Source organism: Heteronotia binoei, chromosome 16 (assembly GCF_032191835.1).
Source record: "Heteronotia binoei isolate CCM8104 ecotype False Entrance Well chromosome 16, APGP_CSIRO_Hbin_v1, whole genome shotgun sequence".
Classification (NCBI taxonomy): Eukaryota; Metazoa; Chordata; class Lepidosauria; order Squamata; family Gekkonidae; genus Heteronotia; species Heteronotia binoei.
The window spans coordinates 4,915,975-4,936,795 of NC_083238.1; the positions used below are offsets into that span (position 1 = coordinate 4,915,975).

Below are 20,821 nucleotides of genomic sequence, written 5' to 3' on the forward strand. Positions count from 1 at the left end.
GGTGCCTGACCGCTAAAATATTTATGAGAACTGTGCAGATGTAGGGCTAATTCACACATCCATGTACATTGCTTGCTGCTTGTTGACTCACAGGTGTGAACTGTCTCTATGAAAGAGTCTGAGTTCTTATGAAAGGAGTGTTCATGTGGTTCAATCTGTGATGACACTTTGCACTTGAAATTGTAGTCATCAAGCAAAGAACATGCATGGGTGAGCTGACCCACAGATACAGATTTGCTTTTTCATTTAGGGGAAATAATTTTGTTTTTGCTTGAACCTGCTGGAAAACACTGTCCACCCAAAAGAAGTTTAAAGTGGAATTTTAGACAAATTATCAGTCATTGCACAAAGCACAGTATCTATCATCCAGATGATAAATATGGTGTTTCGCTGTGGTAGTTGTAATCAGGGCAGACTTTCTGTACCAGTTTGTAATCAACACTGTAAAAAGCAATGTAAATACAAATCACTTTAAATGGTTTAGAGCACAACCAGGATACATGGCTTTGTGTCTGCTCTTGGTAGCAGATCTTTGAAGGATCAAAGTTGCACAATGCAGTTTTCTTAGCCCTGTCTGTTTTCTCATATTCAGTTCGACAGTTGAAAGACTTTGACTCCTTGGTCTCTAGTGTTGACTGTGGTGAAGACTCAAATTCTACCACTTTGGAAGGTGGCACCAAACTCACAGAAACATTTCCAAGGCCTGTTGAATTATGCCGGAAATAAACACTGAAAGTCCCATTGCCATGGTCAACAATTTTCCCTGTAATAAGAAGATTCAGCTTCACAGTTTTGATGTTGGAATGGAAGTCTCCCCAGCCAAACATTTTCTTGAATTTTCCAGTTTTTACAATTGGTCTGCGTTTAGTTCGTGCAAGAGATTCCTGAACCTCGGTGATGTTGGTGAGCCAATCCCAAAAGTTGTCTATGCTGTCTGAATGTGACATCTGCCCATGTTTGAGTGCTGAGGATGGCTTAACAAAGAGGCGTAGAGGGTTGATAATCCTTGAGTGGACAACATTATCAACCAGTGCATCTGCAGCATCTTTGTCTTCCCAGTCCAGTATGTCTGCAGCATGTGTGATTTGCTTAGCATTGCAAAATATCTGTTCCAAGAGAGAAAGAAAAGAATATAAATACTAAAAATTGAAACTCTAGATACCATATAAATTTTGCATTAATGGATAAATTCTGCTGGATTCTTGTTAAATCACAAATAGTTAACGGGTAAATGGTAACACTTGCAAATGTTTAACTGAATATTAAAAATGTGCGTCATTGTTAAACGCTGCAGTTTTATGTACAAAATACATTACAGTTCTCCACTCATATTTTTACTGCATCTACCTTCTGAATAATAAGTTTAACTGAATGGGGGAGAGCTCATAATTGGACTTCGCCGGAATACTTATTCCATATATTAATAGGTACAAGATGTTCAATCCTTTGTAGGCACTCAATTAGTTAAACAAGAAAAATGCTACCTATGATCCCAATGAACCCCAACTTCGACGCTGCCTGTCTAGAAGCACAGATTATCTTCTCTGCAAATGTGAATGCCATTGGATACAAGAATTACAGTCACAGTACATTCTCCAAGGTGAACCTGCTCTCCTCTAGAGAGGTATGAATACACTGTGGATGTATTTCACAATGGGGAAGCACGCAATATGGCACAAGGGCAGGCCTGTCAGCTTCCAGATGGGACCTGGGGATTCCCCAGAATTACAGCTCATCTCCGGACTAGAGATCAGTTCCCTTGGAGAAAACAGATGTTTTGGAAGATAGACTCTATGATATTGTACCCCACTGAGGTTCTTGTTTTCCTCAGACTCCATCCCCAAATCTCCAAGAGTTTCCCAGCCTGTATCAGACAACACTACCCGCCTATCCCCCACTGTTGCCTAAGGGGGACTGGTAATCGAACACAAGGGTGTATACAACATAGCACTGCCAGGGCTCTGCTCTGTAACATTTGCAGACAGAAATAGATCAAAGTGTCTGAAACAGGTTAATCGCATTTCTGTCACTGTTGGGTTAGCAAAAGATATATATATACACTAGGAACAAGGGAATCTGAAGCCTTCAGCCCTGATTTCTTCAATTTCTTCTTCTGTTTAGAGATTAGGAATTCCAATACAGTAATAATCAAATAGCTCCAGCAGCATATAAGGATGGACCAGTTTAGCCAGCTTTTCCACACCTAAAGTCTAAGATGTGCTACCAAGTGATATCACAGGGCAGTGTGGATGGGGAGAGAGGTCAATTGGCATAGAGATGTTACTATAATTTGAATGAAAATGCTCCTGTACCTCATCTTGTATGTGGGAGGACAAAATGTTAAAGTATTGTGACTAGAAAACTGGTAAAGGAAAATATACAATAAATGTTATTTAAACTAGAAAGTTGATATTTTTCTTTAATGCTTTCCACTGGACAGCAACTGTTACCTTAATAGTGTGTGCGAGTGTGTGTATAATTTAGTATTCAGTGAGAGCGATGTGTTTAAGTTGATTTTATTTTAGTAAGATGTTTATTTTGCTGGACATGCCATTTTCTGCTTTGTATTGTAAATTCTTATGAACTAATTCTTCAGATAGTAAGGAAGCTGTATTGCAGTACTATCCTAGTCTGGCTGCTATTTTTGGAATTAATTTCTCCTTGATTTATAGTTGTTCTAAATATTCCCAACCACCAAAACTCTAGTTTAAAGTGTGTGGCAGAACAGGCCTGCTCCAGCCGGAAGGCCATGTTCCATCCTGCCCACCAAGATTTTCCCAACACCAAGGCTGTGGTCACACTGAAGGCTTGACATGATCTGGTTGCACCTTGATTTGTGGTGGTTTAAATAGTTGTGGGAAGTTTTGGTTAGACATCCCATTCTGAACCGGCTTCACCACATGCTCACTCCATGGTCAATCATTCAGATTTTTGCAGCGTCCATTTTTTTTCTTTCACCCGTGCTCCTTTTAAAGTAGTGTGTCTGAGACAGTGGAGGTCTATGTAGTCTATGTAGTACAGAGAACCACTGCCAGCATCAAAAGTTATAAAGTATTGATTAAAAAAAATGTTCACAAGCATACTGTTAGCAAAGCACAAGATTAAGCAAGGAATTCAAAAGAATTGGGTAAAACACAATTCCTTTGTCTCTCTCTACACATGTCCTATCAGATTTTAAAATTATAGAACAAGTCCTTAGCTTAGGATGCTGTAAATCTCTACAGTGTCATTATCTTGAAGCTTCCTCTAGCTCACCAGGACAGCACATAGTTCTATAGCTGCCTTCTCCAGACAACAGCTCTTCCTGCCTGTTGTCTGCTTGGGGAGGAGGGGACTTTTAAAACTCAGAGTGAAAGTTTTGCTCATTTTGAATTTCCGAAGGAAAAAAATGCATTTCTTCACAAGGTGCATTGTTTTTTTAAAACCCCCCACAAAGGAACCTAAATATACTGAAAGAAAAGCAAACTGTAAAATGCAATGGTTCCTTGTTTTGTTGTTCTATCATCAGTTTCTACCACTGCTTAACAGCTACTTGATGGGAAAGGGGCAAGATGAATATATTCTTGTTTGGATTCTTCTCTTTTTCTTGGAAAATAAATACAAAAGAGTCAGAGTAGCTATTCATTAAGATTGAAATGGTGAACTTGGAAGTTATCTAAACCACTTACATAGGAGTGAATGGTCCTTTAAATATTTATTTTATTGCATAATTAAATTCTGGGTAGTTTATGTAGGGTTTTTGGGAGGTCACTGTCAAGTCTGCTGTATTGTTGAGTAACCTGTATTCTAACTCTGGTTCAGAAGCAAGGGATTCTGGGCAGTTCATACTGAACACCGAATGCTGCTAGCTACCTCTCCTCCCCCCCCCCCCCTCCTATGCCTTTGTTATGTAGCCTGCTGTGAAATGCTGATATGTGAACAAGATTGTGGAGCCTTCTCAGGCCGGGTGTCTGTGGGAGTGTGAAACGCCAAGGCCTTGGCTTGGGAATGAGGGAGTAACATCCTAGTGTGAAAATATACTGCATAGAGTGCCCCGCCCATAGGAATCCTTTGATCTATACCTTAAATGCTTGGTTAATGTCTATGTACCCCAGTCCTCCAATCTCTATCATGGTCTTCAGTTCTGCTTTCAATAAACTAGCAACTTTGTTTCAACCAAAGACTCGTTATTGAATCCAGCCGACTTGACAGAGTCACTGGGACGTATCGTTTCTCCCCTGTGTACCACAGCCCGTCTTTTCCCTTCTGCACCCCCTCGGGCTGCCCACCTCCCTCCCTTTCGGTCTCCAAGGCGATGCGCTCGCGGCTGAGCCCATCCAGCTCTCTCTTTTTCTGTGAGCGGGTAGTGACCATGGCCGCCACTTGTGTGGGGGATATTAACGAGTCAACCACCTCTTCCCTCTGGCTCTCGTGTTGTGGGAGCCTGGACAGGGCATCGGCTAAGAAGTTCCGGGTCCCTGGGATGTGCTTAAGGGTGAAGTCGAACTTGGAAAAGAATCCGGCCCACCTGATTTGCTTCTCACAGTTTCCTTTTCCCAGTTAGTGCCAACCAAAGTGTTTCAACCAAAGACTCGTTATTGAATCCAGCCAACTTGACATTCGGCTGGATTCGACTGGCCACACTATTTTTTGATCACGTGGCCAAACACCACTCCATCCCAGACAAAGTCATTAGTGACTGGGGGCCTCAGTTCGTTGCCACCTTTTGGTGGGAGTTCTGCAAATTGTTAGGAATGGAGCAGGGACTAAGCTCAGCATACCACCCCCAGACGGACGGACAGACAGAGAGAGTGAATGGGGTGCTGGAACAGTATTTGTGGTGCTTTGTGAGTCAACGCCAGTCCGACTGGGTAGATTTCCTCCCTTTTGCAGAGTATGCCTATAACAACAGTACCCACAGTTCCACCAAAGCTTCCCCCTTTTTCACAGTGTTTGGGTATGAGGGAAAACCGATCCCGATGCTGCCGGTGGGGGGAGACCCAGGCACAGGCTCTGCCTTCGAGCAATGGTGGCAGGGACCCAGCCAGTGCTGGCCATCCATCCAGGAGAATTTAAAAGCAGCAAAGGAGGCTTACAAGAAGCAATATGACAAGTCTCATGTACCGGTCTGGGAGCTGAAAGTTGGGGATTCAGTATACCTGTCAACAAAAAATCTGCCCCTCTCCCAACCGTCCAGGAAACTGGCTTTTAAATTCGTGGGCCCCTTTAAGATCAAACGAGTAATTAACCCAGTGACTGTGGAATTAGACTTGCCTCCGGCCCTTGGTAAAATCCACCCTGTGTTTCATTGCAGCCTGCTCCGTCGAAGCCCGGTATCGTCTGGTTGGCACCAGCAAGAATCATCCCTCCCTGTCAAACGGGAGTGCCAGAGCCTCCCGGGCCCTGAAACACTGAGCCATAATCGGGAGCAACCTCGAGCCCGTGCCGTGGGGGGGGCTTAGGGGGGGCAGTATGTCAAGTCTGCTGTATTGTTGAGTAACCTGTTTTCTAACTCTGGTTCAGAAGCAAGGGATTCTGGGCAGTTCATACTGAACACCGAATGCTGCTAGCTACCTCTCCTCCCCCCCTCCTCCTCATAGCTATGCCTTTGTTATGTAGCCTGCTGTGAAATGCTGATATGTGAACAAGATTGTGGAGCCTTCTCAGGCCGGGTGTCTGTGGGAGTGTGAAACGCCAAGGCCTTGGCTTGGGAATGAGGGAGTAACATCCTAGTGTGAAAATATACTGCATAGAGTGCCCCGCCCATAGGAATCCTTTGATCTATACCTTAAATGCTTGGTTAATGTCTATGTACCCCAGTCCTTCAATCTCTATCATGGTCTTCAGTTCTGCTTTCAATAAACTAGCAACTTTGTTTCAACCAAAGACTCGTTATTGAATCCAGCCGACTTGACAGTCACTCCCAGATCTGGACAGGCTTAGCTTCTGCCAGGTTTTGGGCATCATTAATCAACCATAGCCTGGTACTTAGCGGTTCTAAAAAGATTTGGTTTTGAAGGGCTAAAGTACATAGAGTTGCCAAGTCCCCTTGCCCATCTGGCAGGGGGATTTGAAGGGCATTCCAGGGGTGGGCAGAGATATTGTGCAATGTTCCCAATACAATGACATCACCTGGAAGTGATGTGATTGCTTTGGAGACACTCTGGAATTTGGGTGAAGCCCTATGGGTTTTTTGCCCTCAAAACCATAGAGTTTGCCAAAATACCAAAGTCCCTGCATGACACCCTTATGTGATGATATCACCTGGAAGTGACATCATGACATCAAGGACATCACACAGTTTCCCCACCAACCAGTTGACTGGCAGCAGATTATAGCCTCCCCCCCCCCCGGAGGAAACCCTGCTGAGACTTGGGGGCTGGCAACCCTAGGAGACAGTTTGGTGTAGTGGTTAAGTGTGCGGACTCTTATCTGGGAGAACCGAGTTTGATTCCCCACTCCTCCACTTGCACCTGCTGGAATGGCCTTGGGTCAGCCATAGCTCTGGCAGAGGTTGTCCTTGAAAGGGCAGCTGCTATGAGAGCCCTCTCCAGCCCCACCCACCTCACAGGGTGTCTGTTGTGGGGGAGGAAGGTAAAGGAGATTGTGAGCCGCTCTGAGACTCTTCGAAGTGGAGGGCGGGATATAAATCCAATATTTTCTTCTTCTTCTTCTAGTTGTACACCATACACTTTGCATGCCCCCAGGGCTGAGTTCAGTTCTACAAATAAAGCTGTATTTGGTGGCAGAATGAAGAACTGGATGAGTTCTTGGAGAATTGCTGCTAGTTGGCATGAATAGTGTTGGGTGACCTAAACCAATGGTCAGTTTTAGGAATAAGGCAGGTTTATATATTCATCTGCTTGTCCTACCTAGTTTATAGACTCCACTTTGTCAAGGTGCTTTATGGCAAAGATGCTTTCAGAAAATCACTGCCAAATAGCTCTACCTTTTCCCCAGTAATATCAATTCTCTCTTGCCCTAAAAACAACTAAATAACACCAACAAAAAATGTGGGCTGGATCAGACCTTTGCTCAAACAGTCGCAGCAATGCTTAAGATAAGATAAATTTATTTTTATATCCCGCCCTCCCCCGCCAAAGGCGGGCTCAGGGCGGCTCACAGACATGGAACACCATGATGTAAATAAAATACAATATAAAACAAACAATTTTAAAATACAATTCAGTTACAATTCAATTACGTAGTTAATAGACTATCAGATAAGAGAAGCGATAACTGCTTGGTAGTTCTGTTTTTGTTTTTAATCTTCAAACAGCCAGTTCATGGCTGCCTGTTCTGTCAAAGCAATCACTTCACAAAACCATATATATAAAACATGGATTTCCTTCCCCATGTATTACAATAATAACACAAAGTTCCAGAACAAATAATAACACAATAATCACTAAAGTGCCAGAACAAATTTAAAAAGAAAAAAATAATTGGGGTGGGGAGAGAAACAACACAGTAATTTCTCTCCCCATCCCACTTATTGTTTTCTTTTTATGGCATTTTAGTGATTATTGTGTTATTCTTTGTTCTGGAAACTTGTGTTATTATTGTGTTGATATTATCTCCTCAAAAATGCAATATTCTACCACATTTATTAAAAATACCTTATAACTTGACAGATCTGATCAATTGTGCTGAAGTACAGGCACACATAAGTGTGATGCTATACCGCATTAGCATTTTCAGGATCTCACCCTCAGGACCAGCAAAAATAATAAAATCTTTGACCTTCGTCAATTACACTGGAAAAAGCCCAATAACCCTATAATGTTATTTTCCATTATGATTTTTGTAAGAAAATTATGCCAGCTTCTAATAACTCATCATAACAAGTAGAGCTTGAACTTTACTGATAATTAAATGTGTTTTTCCCCAAAGGCAAAGGTTGCAGTTGCAATTGGTTTTATAGTAGCAGATGTGACCGCCATCAGGATTGTGAGGAGTTCAGGAGTTAAATAACAGCTCCCTTTAATTGCACTATACGGAACATCCATATCAGAGTCTATCTTCACGTTTTCTAGAATTGTTTAAAATGATGTGCCTGCTTGTGCTACTGATCCCATAGTGTCATTGTGCTCTGAATACTCTTATAACCTCCAGCTGCTATCAGTGTTTGCACTGGCAGTAGGGGAAACTGAGAGGAAGGCTGTTGCACAAGGCAATGTGAACTGATCCAAAAGTAAGCCGCACTGATAAATGTCTCTGTGAAGGTGCAAGGTAGGGCTTTTTTTTAGCTGAAATGTGCTGGGAAAACGTTCCGGCTGGCCTGGCGAGTGTTGCAGCCAGCCATGCATACGCTCCCAGACCAGCTGGGCTCATGAGCCAATGCACGTTGCAGCTTGCTGGGGCCTGGCTCACAAACTAAGCCACGCTGGGGCAGCTTGCTGGAGCTTGACTCGCCATCTGGGCTCGTGGGGTGGAGCCACGCTGTAGTGGTGGTGTCTTGTTGGAGCCTGGCTTGGAAGGCTGAGCCGCACTGTGGCAGTGGTATCTTGCTGGAGCTCAGCTCACCAGCTGGACTTACAGGGCTGAGCTGTGGCTTGAAGGCCAGTTGGAAAGGTGACAATCAAAATACCTGACAAGTAAAATAAAAATAAATTTTCTACTTTAACAAGTCCTTTTACTAATTACTAAAATCTTTATGTAAAATGCCCAGTTATGTCACGTCTAGGCCATAAGAGAGCTGTGTGGGTGTGTGCATGTCTCTGAAAAGCACAGTGAAGAAAGACCGGATGAAAGAAAAGAAGAGAATGAAAGATAATGCAAGAAGGACACTTATAGATCAGAGAGAGAGACTTGTGCTGGAGACAAGGACAAATGATATTGGAGGGCTCTGGCAGGAGCCAGAGAACATTGGGACCTGAGGAGGGGCGCTGAGACAGGCAACGAGAGGTTCCATGGCAGGAACTGGGAGCAAAGTAGAGGAAGACCCAGGGATCATCGAGTGTGGTAAGAGAAAAGGGGAAGAGTAATAAAAAAGGGAAGATAGATAATAGCTACCCGTCTTCAAGAGTGCATTTTATCTCCTCAGTGGTGGAGGTAGGCTTAGATGGAATAACTTTATCAATTGTCTGGTTAAATCCCAAACCTTACATATTTAACAGCTTCAAATAAGCTTATTTTCTTTGCTAATATATTTGTTTGGGGCAAAAGCTAACTTGACAGGAGACAGTCCTGATTTTAACTCTAAGCGCAGTAACTGGAAATTTGTTTACAGATGTGTTCAGCTGATGTAAAGTAGGTGAGTTTTGCATCAGTTTATGAAGAAGATGTTGACCAGGCCCCACCCCTTAAATCTCCAGGAATTTCCCACCTTGGAATTGGCAACCCTATGTCCTTTCCTTTATCTGACCCTTTCATTTCAACTTTGCATTGCCTCCCCCCTCCCTGCAACTTCTACATAGGGAAATGACTGTCTTTCTTCACAGTGTGTGTGTGTGTGTGTGGTGGGGCAAAGCAGTTTACATTGTTCTCCTCTTCTTCCGTGTGATCTGAACAACAACCCTGTGAGGTAGGTTAGGCTGGAAGTCTGTGATTGGTCCAAAATTACCCAATCAGCTTCCACAGCAAGAACCTGGGTCTGGCAGATCCCACTCTGAAACCCTAACTCATATGTTCTTCTCAAACTCCACCACAGAATCTCAAGGAATTTCCCACCAACCTAGAAAGGTATCATTAAAGGCCTATGGGTGAGTGCCCCACCCCCAGCCTTGCTGTCTTCCCACCCAAGTGAAGCCATTCACTCCCCCGTACCTCAAGGGGAGCTGATCTCTGCCATCTATCTGGATAGCAGTTGTAATTCTGAGATATCCCCAGCCCTCACCTGGAGATTGGCAACAGCAATTCTCCAGGAGGAAAGGCCTGTAGTGATATCTTAGGAATTTCCTGCCAATCTGGAAAGGTACCACTAAAGGCTTCTGGGTGAGTGCCCCCCTCCTGCCTTGCTGTCTTCCTACTCACTCAAGTTTATTTATTTATTTCATTCAATTTATATCCCGCCCTACCCCACCGAAGCGGGCTCAGGGCGGCTCACAACATAAAAGTGAAGCCATTCACTCCCCCCCCATATCAAGGGGAGCTGATCTCTGCCATCTGGAACTTGCTAACCTGGAGTTGGCAACCCTGCAGCCTCTAGATAGGAAAGGGACAGTCTTTCTTCACAGTGTGGGGGAGGGGGAACCAAAGCAACTCATTCTCTGCATTCCTCTCTCCCGTTTGATCTGAACAACAACCGTGTGAGGCTTCCCTATCTCCTTCTCAGGCAACCATCCTGGGGCAATGCTGAAGGGAAGAGGGAGAGAGGGAGTGAAAGACAGCAAAGGTAGGGTTGCCAAGTCCAATTCAAGAAATATCTGGGGACTTTGGGGGTGGAGCCAGGAGACTTTGGGGGTGGGGCCAGGAGACATGGGGGCAGAGCCAGGAGCAAGGGTGTGACAAGCATCATTGAACTCCAAGAGAGTTCTGGCCATCACATTTAAAGGAACAGCACATCTTTTAAAATGCCTTCCTTCCATAGAAAATAATGAAGGATAGGGGCACCTTCTTTTGGGGCTCATAGAATTGGACCCCCTGACCCAATCCTTTTGAAACTTGGGAGGTGTTTTGGGGAGAGGTACTAGATGCTATACTGAAAATTTGGTGCCTCTATCTCAAAAAGCAGCCCCCCCAGAGCCCCCAATACCCGCAGATCAATTCCCCATCATTCCCTATGGGACTCGTTCATGGAGGTGCATAATGGCTTTGGGGGTGGGGCTTCCCCCGCCGGCCAGCTGGCTGGGGGAGGGGGGAAGCCTGTAAAACCGGGGGATCCCCCGCTGGGCCCTGGGGATTGGGAAGCCTAAGCAAAGGTGGGACAGCCATGCCCTCTGAGGTGGTGCCACGTTCCCTAGCTATTGCAGCGGCCTTTGGAGGCTGTGTGTGCTGGAAGGCTGTCTATGTGGGCCATTGATAGGGCCTTTAGTGGTACCTTTCCAGATTGGCAGGAAATTCCTAAGGCAATAAGAGACGTATTACTATAGGTAACTCATTTTGCACTTTACTTGCATCCTAAACCATTCTTAAATGAGTACTCTAATTTGAGACATTTTGTCTAACTGTGGGGAAATCACTCCATTCCAGTCACTCATCATACACCAACTGTCATAAGTTAGAAATTTGTCCATCTGTTGTTTATAAAATGACCCTTTATCCTTGGTTAGGGGACTACATTCCCAGTAACAAAGTCTTAACTCCAGATAAAGTAACTTCATCCCCTGCATATCTACCACAATCATCTGTGAATACCAACTCTGGTTTTAAACGAGGCTTAATATTTAAAACAACACACTTTTCTTTTCTAATACTTGCCAAAATCTCCCAAATGTCAAGTACTTACTGTCTTTTTTTTTTTTTTTCCTGATAAAGAGTTTCTTTCAGGCAAATATCTTGTTTTAACTTCAATTTTTTTTTCCTGAGGAGCATTAGCCCCATTTGTGTTTCAAGTTAAGAATTTCTACATTTCAGATGTAGAAGAGTTCATTTTGGTATCCTCTGGATCCAGATCACCTTTCTCCCTTGTACACTGAGCTGCTATGGATCTTGTGGAATTTCTTCTGCTGATTCTATTTCCTCCCACTGTGCTTTAAATCCCTCCAGAAAATCTCTTACCTTTTTGTACCAATATAACTTGCATCTTCATTGTTGGAACTTAAAAATTACTCCTTCCAGATTGTCCTAATGAAATATAATTTTCTTCTGTTTAAATTTCTGAGTAAAAAATGCATAACCCTTTCTCTTTCTTTTAAAGAGAAAATGTAAAATTTAATCTGTTGTTTTCCTCACAAAATGAACTGATGCCTTTCGGAACTCTATCTAATGTGGCACCTTGCAGTTCAATATCCATTTCATCCTTACCGATCTCTAAAAAGTCATCTAGTGCTTCCACAATTTTATCTCTAATATTCTCATAAGAGTATTCTGGAAGGGCTCTGAGACAATTCTTTTTCTTTCAGCTCCATTAGGGGTGTCCTCACCACCCCCATTCTGCATTGATTTTAGTCCCTTCAGTGTTCAGTTTGCTTTCCATTCACTATCTCCCCGGCTTTTCTGAGAGTTCTTTTGCTGTAGTCTTTTGCCTTTAATTCATTTCCAAGTTGAAGGGAATTCAAAAGCAGACATGTTCCCCCCTGCCCATATCTGGCCTCTTGGAGGCCACTTTTCTGCCCACTTGGAAGTTCTTCCTCCCACTCCTCATTGGTCAATTTTGTGCTGGGCATATTTTTTGAAATAGGAAATTCTTAAATCTGTATTTACTCTCTGGTTACCATCTTAGCAGAACATTACAGGATCTCTTCTTCCTCTTTTCATCCATATACAAACTGCACTATTGCTTAGGTTTCCATCTTTTGAAGGTTTTTTTAAACAAGTGGATTCAGTCTAGTGTTATGATTTCCCCCCTAATTTTGGAAAGGAAGTGGTGAGGACACCAAGAAATGATGGAAGGCAGTAAGTCAGCAGCCAGGCATGCTCCCTGTGCCCCGACATGTTTAAGGTTCTGGCCACTTATTGACTCCACAAATTCATGCTCATATAGATATGGTTAGGATTTATTAAAGTCAGATACAAGAGATAACCTTCTGCTAGACGGTCATTGCCATGAATGACTTGACAGGCAAAGGGGTTACAATTATACATATTAAAAAAAGGGGCTAACAGTACCCCCACCCACTGGGTCCGCTGGCTCTCATAGAAGTTGATACTGCAAGGCACAAGTAATCTCCCAAGGCTTCTCACCTCCAGTTCCATTCCTAGGCCAAACTGGCCTGTTACTATAACAATTAGATAAGCAAGCTTGTTAAATCAATGATACATGCATAACAAGGTCTCTGTCCTCCTTCCTCCTCCTGCACCCACTTGACAAGGAATAGTTACAGGCAAGCGCTAAAGAAACAAAATATAATACAGAAGAAAGAAATCATGGCAGGCTCAACCTGACAGCATGTGAATGACACCAGCAAGGCAGGGATTTTACCCTCTTCTCCATCTGAGTTTCTGATCTGCTGCCCTTTGCTCATGCATGACCTTCCTGTATAAACCACAATTCAGACAGGCTCTCCAGCTCATTCAACCACTTGTGCTGTATTCTTCCTTGCCAGATCAGAGCAAAGAGATAAGAACCAGTACAAACAGAAACCATGGAGAGCATTCCAGTGCAGTGCCTTGGGTCACTAACTGGATCACTACTATCTTATTGATATGGAATCTTTTGAGAAGTGTAGCTCCAAATGTAGATAGCAAGGGGATGGCAAAATAAGAACTGCAAATATATATATATATATATATATATATATATATATATATATATATATATATATAAAAAGTCTGAAGGTACTATTGAAAAACTTTAATTGGCCTTTTTCATTTTCATATTGGCAGAATAGCTAGTAAGCTCAGTTAGTTGAGTGTTGTGCTAATCATGCTACAGTTGTTGGTTTGAGCCTCACGGTGGGCAGTCTGAAGGTACTATTGAACAACTTTAATTGGTCTTTTAGCTTCTCCATTGACAAAATGGCCAATGGGAAAGCTATAATGCTAATTAAAGCTGTTCAATTGACAAAACCTCAGTATAACAAACTGTTTGCAAAGCGGGGAGGAGAGGGAGGAAGGGAGGAAAGAAAACAGGAAAAGGGCTGGCTTTATGGTTCAGGTTCACCACACTCCACAAAACGGACGGCAAAGGGCTTGGAAGTAGCTGGGGTGCCTGTGTATGGGGGATTTCCAGACCCCTCCCCAGACTGTTCATTGTAGAGTTTTGTATTCTCCCCCACCTCCTTCACACTCAGCTGTTTCCTCTTGCCAAGTTCCAGGCTGGTGACCAGGGGTTGTTTTCTAGAAAAATAAGTGGTGGAGCTCATTAGCATATGCCCCCCTCCAGCCAAAAGCAACCCAATGCAAGAAAGGAGAGCCCCAGGCAAGTGAGTCCTGCTAGGGCTGGCTAGAGATCCAGCCAGCCCATGCAGGTCTCACTTGCCTGGGGCTCTCCTGGGTCACACACCCCTCCAGTCAAAAGGCCAGCAAGCTACCTGTTGCCCAAAATCACATAAGAACTGGAGAAAAGGTGATGTGGGCTTCTCCAGGGGTTTATGAGGGCTGCTGGGGGCGTGGCAAAGCCCCTGGTGGCTGGCTGGCTGCCCACTCTCCTTATCCAGGGATTGTTATGCAGCTGTACCTACTATTCAATGGACAAGGTATGTAGGGAGGAAGAGGGGGAAACATCAGAAAGGTTCAGGAGCTGTGCTCCTGTGAGCTCCGGCTGAATTTGAGGCCTGCTGGTGACCATTCTTCCGGCTGCCACTTACACACTGAAGCCCCTGCCTACTGGGCAGATTCCCCACCAGCCAGATTTTGTGAAGGCTTTGGTGGCCAATGTGGAACAAAACGTCTAGCGGGAAAAGAGCATTGTCAATGGGGAAGTGAAAAGCCCTATTAAAGCTATTCAATAGTACCTTCAGACTTTTTTTTTCTTTTTTCAAAAAGCAACTGCCCATCATGGGGTTTAACCAACAAGCTTAGCATGATTAGTGCAATGCTTACCTAACTGAGCTAACTGTCCATTTTGCCAATACAAAAGGGAAAAGATCAATTAAGGTTGTTCAATAGTACTTTCAGACTTTATAGCGTTGCAGATCTTATTTTACCCTCACCCTTGCTGTCTTCATTTGGAACTACATTTCTCAAAAGATCCCATGTTACTAATAAGATAGTAGTCATCTAGTAGTGATCCAAGGTACCTTCAGACTTTTTTAAAAAATGAAACTTGGCAGTTCTAATTTTGCCACCCTCCTTGTTGTCTACATTTGGAGCTACAGTTCTCAAAAGATTCCATGCCATCCATAAGAGAGTAGTAATCCAGTATAAGGCACTGTATTGGTTTCTCTGTGGTTTCTATTTGTACTGATTCTTATCTCTCAGCTCTGATCTGCTCAGGAAGAATACAGCACAAGTGGCTGAATGAGATGGACAGCCCATCTGTAATGTGACTAATGCAGGAAGGTTGTGCATGGGTGAGGGGCAGCAGATCAGAAACCCAGATGGCGAAAAGGGTAAAATCCCCACCTCACATCGCTGCTTGGCCTTTTGGCAAAGATCAAGTGTAGTAAAAAAAATCCCTGCCTCACTGGTGTTGTCCACATGCCGGGTGAGAAGGAGGGTACACATGGCTGCTTGCTCACTCCCTTTCATTGTTCCTTGGTGCGCTTGCCACCACTTCTCCAAAATTAGCCAAAAAAAGAGATCATAATGCTAGACTGAACCCACATTAAAAAAAAACTTCAAAAGATGCACACTAAAGCAATAGTGCAGTTTGTATATCGATGAAAGGGGGGAGAAGAGATCTATTTATGTTCTGCCGAGATGGCAACTGGAGAGTAAATAGAGCTTTAAGAATCTATTTAAAAAAATATGCCCAGTGCGAAATTGACCAATAAGGAGAGAGCAACCACAAAGTGTGCACACACACGCAAAAAGGAAATTTTGGTTTAGTGACATTATCTTGGTTTTCTCATTTTATGCAAGATATATTCCTCTCAGTTTGCAATAGAAAAATTGAAGGGGGAAAAGGGTGCAGAGTGCAGGCACAGCATTTGAAGGAAAATCCTACCAACTCAACTTTAGTGAAAACTGGCAGTAAGCTGCAAATGCAGAAAGAGCCACAGTCCATAGATTAGTTAAGACTGATGTCAGGGTAGAACTATACACTGCAGTCCTAGCTGTCAAGCATGGGTAACTCAAATAACCAAGCAATTGGTGAATACAAAGTCTCAGTTTATTGATAATCCATTGTTGCTCGAGGTGCAGCACCTTGAAAGTGATACAGAGTTGCTCATGGCATAGTGTTTTAAGGATTACATCAAAGAACAAAATAAAGATAGCTTCAAGACATAACAACTAAGTGTGAACTGTTACAACTATGCAAAGCACTATCTTGCGGTTGAAACTTCCCTGGGTCTTGCACATTCTTCTTATAGTTGATAAGAAAGGAGTGAGAACCATTTGGGGGAGGCGCCTCCTTTCTCTCTAGCATCAAAGTTACATCATTCCTATATTTGCTACCTGGGGGGGGGGGGGAGGAGGAAAGAAGGTGAGAAACTATAGGGGGATTTTAGCTTTGATATGCAGCCATGAGAAGGGACAGTTGTCAGAGGGAAAGGAAGAAATCAGAATTCAATAAGGCATAGAAATAACATGCTTGACACTAGCAGGTGGGGGATGGGCTGCCGTAGATTACTGCTATGTGCATTTGATTTGCTGAAACACAAATGGACAACTGCTGCTGCTTCCTGTTTTGCTACCCAGACTGACTGTGGGTTGAAAAAGTCCGGTCTTTCTGAATACAGTTGAAGTATTGGACAACTGAAGTCTGTATGGCTATACTATGGAAGAGACAGGATAGGGCTAAATGAACCAAATGAGTGACTGGAAGTTCAATGGTGGGGGCTGCGCAAGACCTGGAGTTACGGAGAGCACAGAAAAAGGTGTTTATTTTTAGGGAAGAAGGCTGAAGTTGCAATTGTTTCAGGTTTGAATTGTGGGAGCGAATGTTGTGAATGTTCATGTGCAGAGTGTCAGGAATTGAAGTATTGGCAAGGGGAGAGCAGCACTGGACTAATGAGTCATACACTGGGGATAAACATAATCAGTGTTTGCAAATGGGCACAGAGCCCTATGCCTCCTGTTTCAAATACACGATGCTTAGCTAATATATGGAAACTACTGTGTTTGGAGGAGAGAGATTTTTGAATGTACATGCTGGACATATTCAGTATGGAATTCACCATTTTCCCTAGATCTTCTTCAGCAGTTATTCTCCAATCTGTAATTATGCCTATGTTTTTGCTTTCCCATAAGTTATAATTTTACAATGAATGTTGTGTTTATGGTTTTCAGATATTTTAATAATCATCCATTGTTGTAGGGATGATAGCTTCAATAAGGATATTTTTTCAAAGAAAGCCATTGTGTCTGAAATAATGCTTTGTTTTCCTGTAATGTCACATCCCAGAGTTGAGAAGGAAGAGTTCTTTATGAACAATTCTAGGATTTGTTGGGGAGGGAGTAGTCCATGTATTGCATCTGGAATGTGCCAATTTTTTCCCACGTGATAATTCATAAAGCGCCGTCCGTTATTACAGTTTTACTGCACTAATGAAAACTGGCCAGAAATCCCTTGTTCAATAGCTTATATAATTGGATTGCTTTAACAATTCTGTCCTGTCTCCTATAGTTAACTAAAATGACAAGCTGCTTCAGCATGAAAAAAAGAAAAGAAAGCCCTCTCATGATTGAATCTTGCAGCCCATTAAATTTTTGTGTGTAATAAATCTTATAAAGAGCTAGCCTGCCTGTAAAGGTAGAGTCACAGCAACATGTCTGATGACAAAACTGAAAGCAGATCCTTCTATGCAAAACATGGCTATTAATGATTTGTGGTATGACTTCCCCAAAAGCCGTATCTCTTCTGGATCTTTAGTGAATTGTCAGAGCGGCATAATAGGAAAATGACAGAAAGTGGATGAGGAATGACATAAGTGAACTATATATCAGTATACTAATTGTGGGTATAAATATTTTCTGCTGTAATATATCATTGTCTAAAAAGCTGGTAGTGCTGATAAATACTAATAGAAGCGTGGAAAGAAATCAAGGAAGGAAGGAAGATAATTGCATACTTTGCTCTGCATGTCCAACACTTTATAAAATTTTTTTTTCTTTTTTGAGACACCACTTAAAATTAGAGTTGCCAAGTCCAATTCAAGAAATATCTGGGGACATTGGGGGTGGAGCCAGGAGACACTGGGGGGTGGAGCCAAGAGCAAGGGTGTGACAATCATGATTGAACTCTGAAGGGAGTTCTGGCCATCACATTTAAAGGGGCTGCACACCTTTTTATATGCCTTCCTTCCATAGGAAATAATTAAGGATAGGGGAGCCTTCTTTGGGGGCTCGTAGGACCCCCTGTTTGAAACTTGGGGGGTATTTTGGGGAGAGGCACTGGATGCTATACTGAAGATTTGGTGCTTCTACCTCAAAAACATCCCTTCAAGAACCCCAGATACCCGCGGATCAATTATCCATTATTTCCTATGTTCCCAGCAGACACTTCCCTCCCCTCTCCCTGCTTTTTGATGACCCTGAAGTGGGGGGGAGGGCCTCCAAACCAGGGGATCCCCTGCCCCCACCTGGGGGTTGGCAACCCTACTTAAAATGTGGCAGATTGACAGAATAACTAAAACAGAAAATATAAATGGAAATCATACAAAAGGCTTTGTAGGCCTTGCAGAATGTGGTAAGGGCATATTTCGTGTTTTACTTCTTTCTCTATCTGCCAGTTACTTGTGAAACTAATTACACCGTTTCTGTAAGCACAGTAAAAAGATGTTTCATCACTGTCCATAAAAATTCTGAAAGGAAAATGCTATGTAGATGAAGCTTAGCGACTCAAAGTTGGAGAAATAAACACTTTGGAAGATGAAATGCAAACAAATCCCTTGAAATAAGGAACAACAAAACTCCAGAATAACACTACAAGTATGTAGAGACATTATCCAAAGCTCCAAAGGCACACAGCCCATGCACTGTAAAGTGCAAGACTATTTTTGCCTTTGGCATAGAATTTCTTGCATATATATTTAGAACTAATGCTAATATTTCTGGTATTAAGACTAGGCAGCATGATTATTATATATAGGAAGAATATAGGAATTCTCCAGCATGCCAATGAAGTGATGGTGCAATTAATAAATGTTGTATATCTTTTAAAGAGGTGATGAGGGGTGCTGACGCCTATGGAAAAGAATTTAGGACTCAAATAATATGGTTTTAGTTTTTCCAAAAATCCAGTTAAATATCTTAGCATAAAGCTTGCTTCAAATTTAGAAGATTTTAATATTAATAATTCCATTACAGAAGATTATCACAACAGATTTAAAATAATGGACAAAATTAAACCCTCTTTGTTGGGAATACTCTCAGAAATTAAAATATTATTTTTCATTTCTTATCTGAAAACCTTTTCTTATATCAGTTTCTTGGAACACCTTGAATTATTGACAAACAAAAATCCCTGCTCAAATGTGTTCCAGGTAAGCTGTATCTCATCAGATGTGGAAAGTGAAGTGTGGCAGGCCGCTGGCTAGTATTTGGATGGGCAACCTTCAAGGAAAGGGGCATAACACAGAGGCAGCCAATGGCAAACGACCTCTGAAATGTCTCTTGCCTTTAAAACAAGTATAGTGGTCCATAACACTAAAAGAGTTAGAACTTCTGGCTGCCAGAAAATCTTAGGTTCTCCTGTCTATTATACTATTACACAATCTGCCATACAATAATTAATTAATGTTGATTGATAGCAGGTGTCATTCTGTAGAAAAACAGGTGGTGGAGTGAATTAACATAACTCATTAGCATATGCCTCCCCAGCCAAAAGCAACCCAATGCAAGAAAGAAGAGCCCCGGGCAAGCAAGGCCCGCTTGGGCTGGCTAACAAGGCTAGGAAGCTACCTGCTGCCCCAATTCACATAAGAAGTGGAGAAAGGGTGACACAGGTTTCTCCAGGGGTTAACGAGGGCTGCTGGGGGTGTGGCAAACCCCCCTGGTCCCTGGCTGGCTGCCTACTCTCCTAATCCAGAAAGGTTCAGGAGCTCCTGCTGAATCTGAGGCCTGATTGATAGTGAGGTAGAGTCCTGCACCTTCCTCATACACACTGTGTGTAAGCAGTACACAGCTGGATAGGCACAATTTTTGAATCCTAACTGGATAATTTTATATTGTCATAAATGTAATATCCTCCACAAAGATGGTAGTGGTTTCCCTTGTAACCAAAGCTGTCTGAATGATCTTGGGATACTTCCAAATTTATTCCATGTTTTAAAAAATTATTACTGTAGTACCTTGTGTTCACATGCTGGGATTCTATGTGCCAGGCCTTGGCAAATTTTCTTTGGCTCTAGGACCTAGCCCAAAAATTTAGGAGCCAGACTTGTTTTTCAGTCTTCAGAGTTTCATATATTAATTAACACTTTTTGAACTATTGCTACCAAAAAACCTTATCCCATCTCTTCATAGTTTCTTCTGTTAAAGCTATACCAGAAGTTTTATATATAAATGAATATCGGTATAGCCCTAGTTGTCATTGCTACAACAAAAAGCTAACGCTTAAACCTAGCCTAACCTCTATATTTGATTATTCCATTATTGTTTTAAAAGCACCATAAATATTGGAGCTAGTATAGAGCAATTACTAGTATAGAAAGAATTACTACACCACCACTGAATGCTGTAATTTTAACATATAAACAAGGAGTGCCACTTGAGGAATCTCACATACTGGGGGGAACCTAGTGGACACCTCAGTCTGCGCTACCCTCTGTCCCTGACTGTGGAGAAAGGAAGTCACTGAAGGGCTACCCCATGTATTCCCACGTCAGCGAGGTAGTTAACCAACAGATCATAGTCGACTGTGTCAAACACTGCTGTGAGATCCAACAGCAACAGCAGCGCCGACCCACCTCGATCCAGCTGTTTGCAAAGATCATCTGTCAGGACGACCAGTACAGTCTCCATCCCACGGCCTGGGTAGAAGCCTGACTGGAACTGATCTAGCACCCATGCATCCTCCGGGGAATCCTGGAGCTGTTCAGCTACCACTCTCTCAATTCCCTTACCAGAAACAGTAAATTTGAGACTTGGCGGTAATTGGAGGGATCTAAAGGATCCAGAGATGGCTTTTTCAAGAGCAGTATGACCACTATTTCCTTGAGGCTCTCTGAAATTCCCATTTCCAAGGACAGGT

General features: G+C 42.8%; 1 protein-coding gene across 1 annotated transcript in view; it reads right to left on the minus strand.

Annotated features, from left to right (window-relative positions):
- Positions 1-271: 271 nt before the first annotated feature.
- The window catches only part of NXPH2 (neurexophilin 2), a 63,812-nt gene continuing 43,262 nt past the window's right edge, over positions 272-20,821 (minus strand). The window contains exon 2 of the mRNA XM_060257107.1: positions 272-1,106. Coding sequence (XP_060113090.1) covers positions 363-1,106 — 744 coding nt within the window. The 3' untranslated portion in view covers positions 272-362. The remainder of the gene's footprint in view (positions 1,107-20,821) is intronic.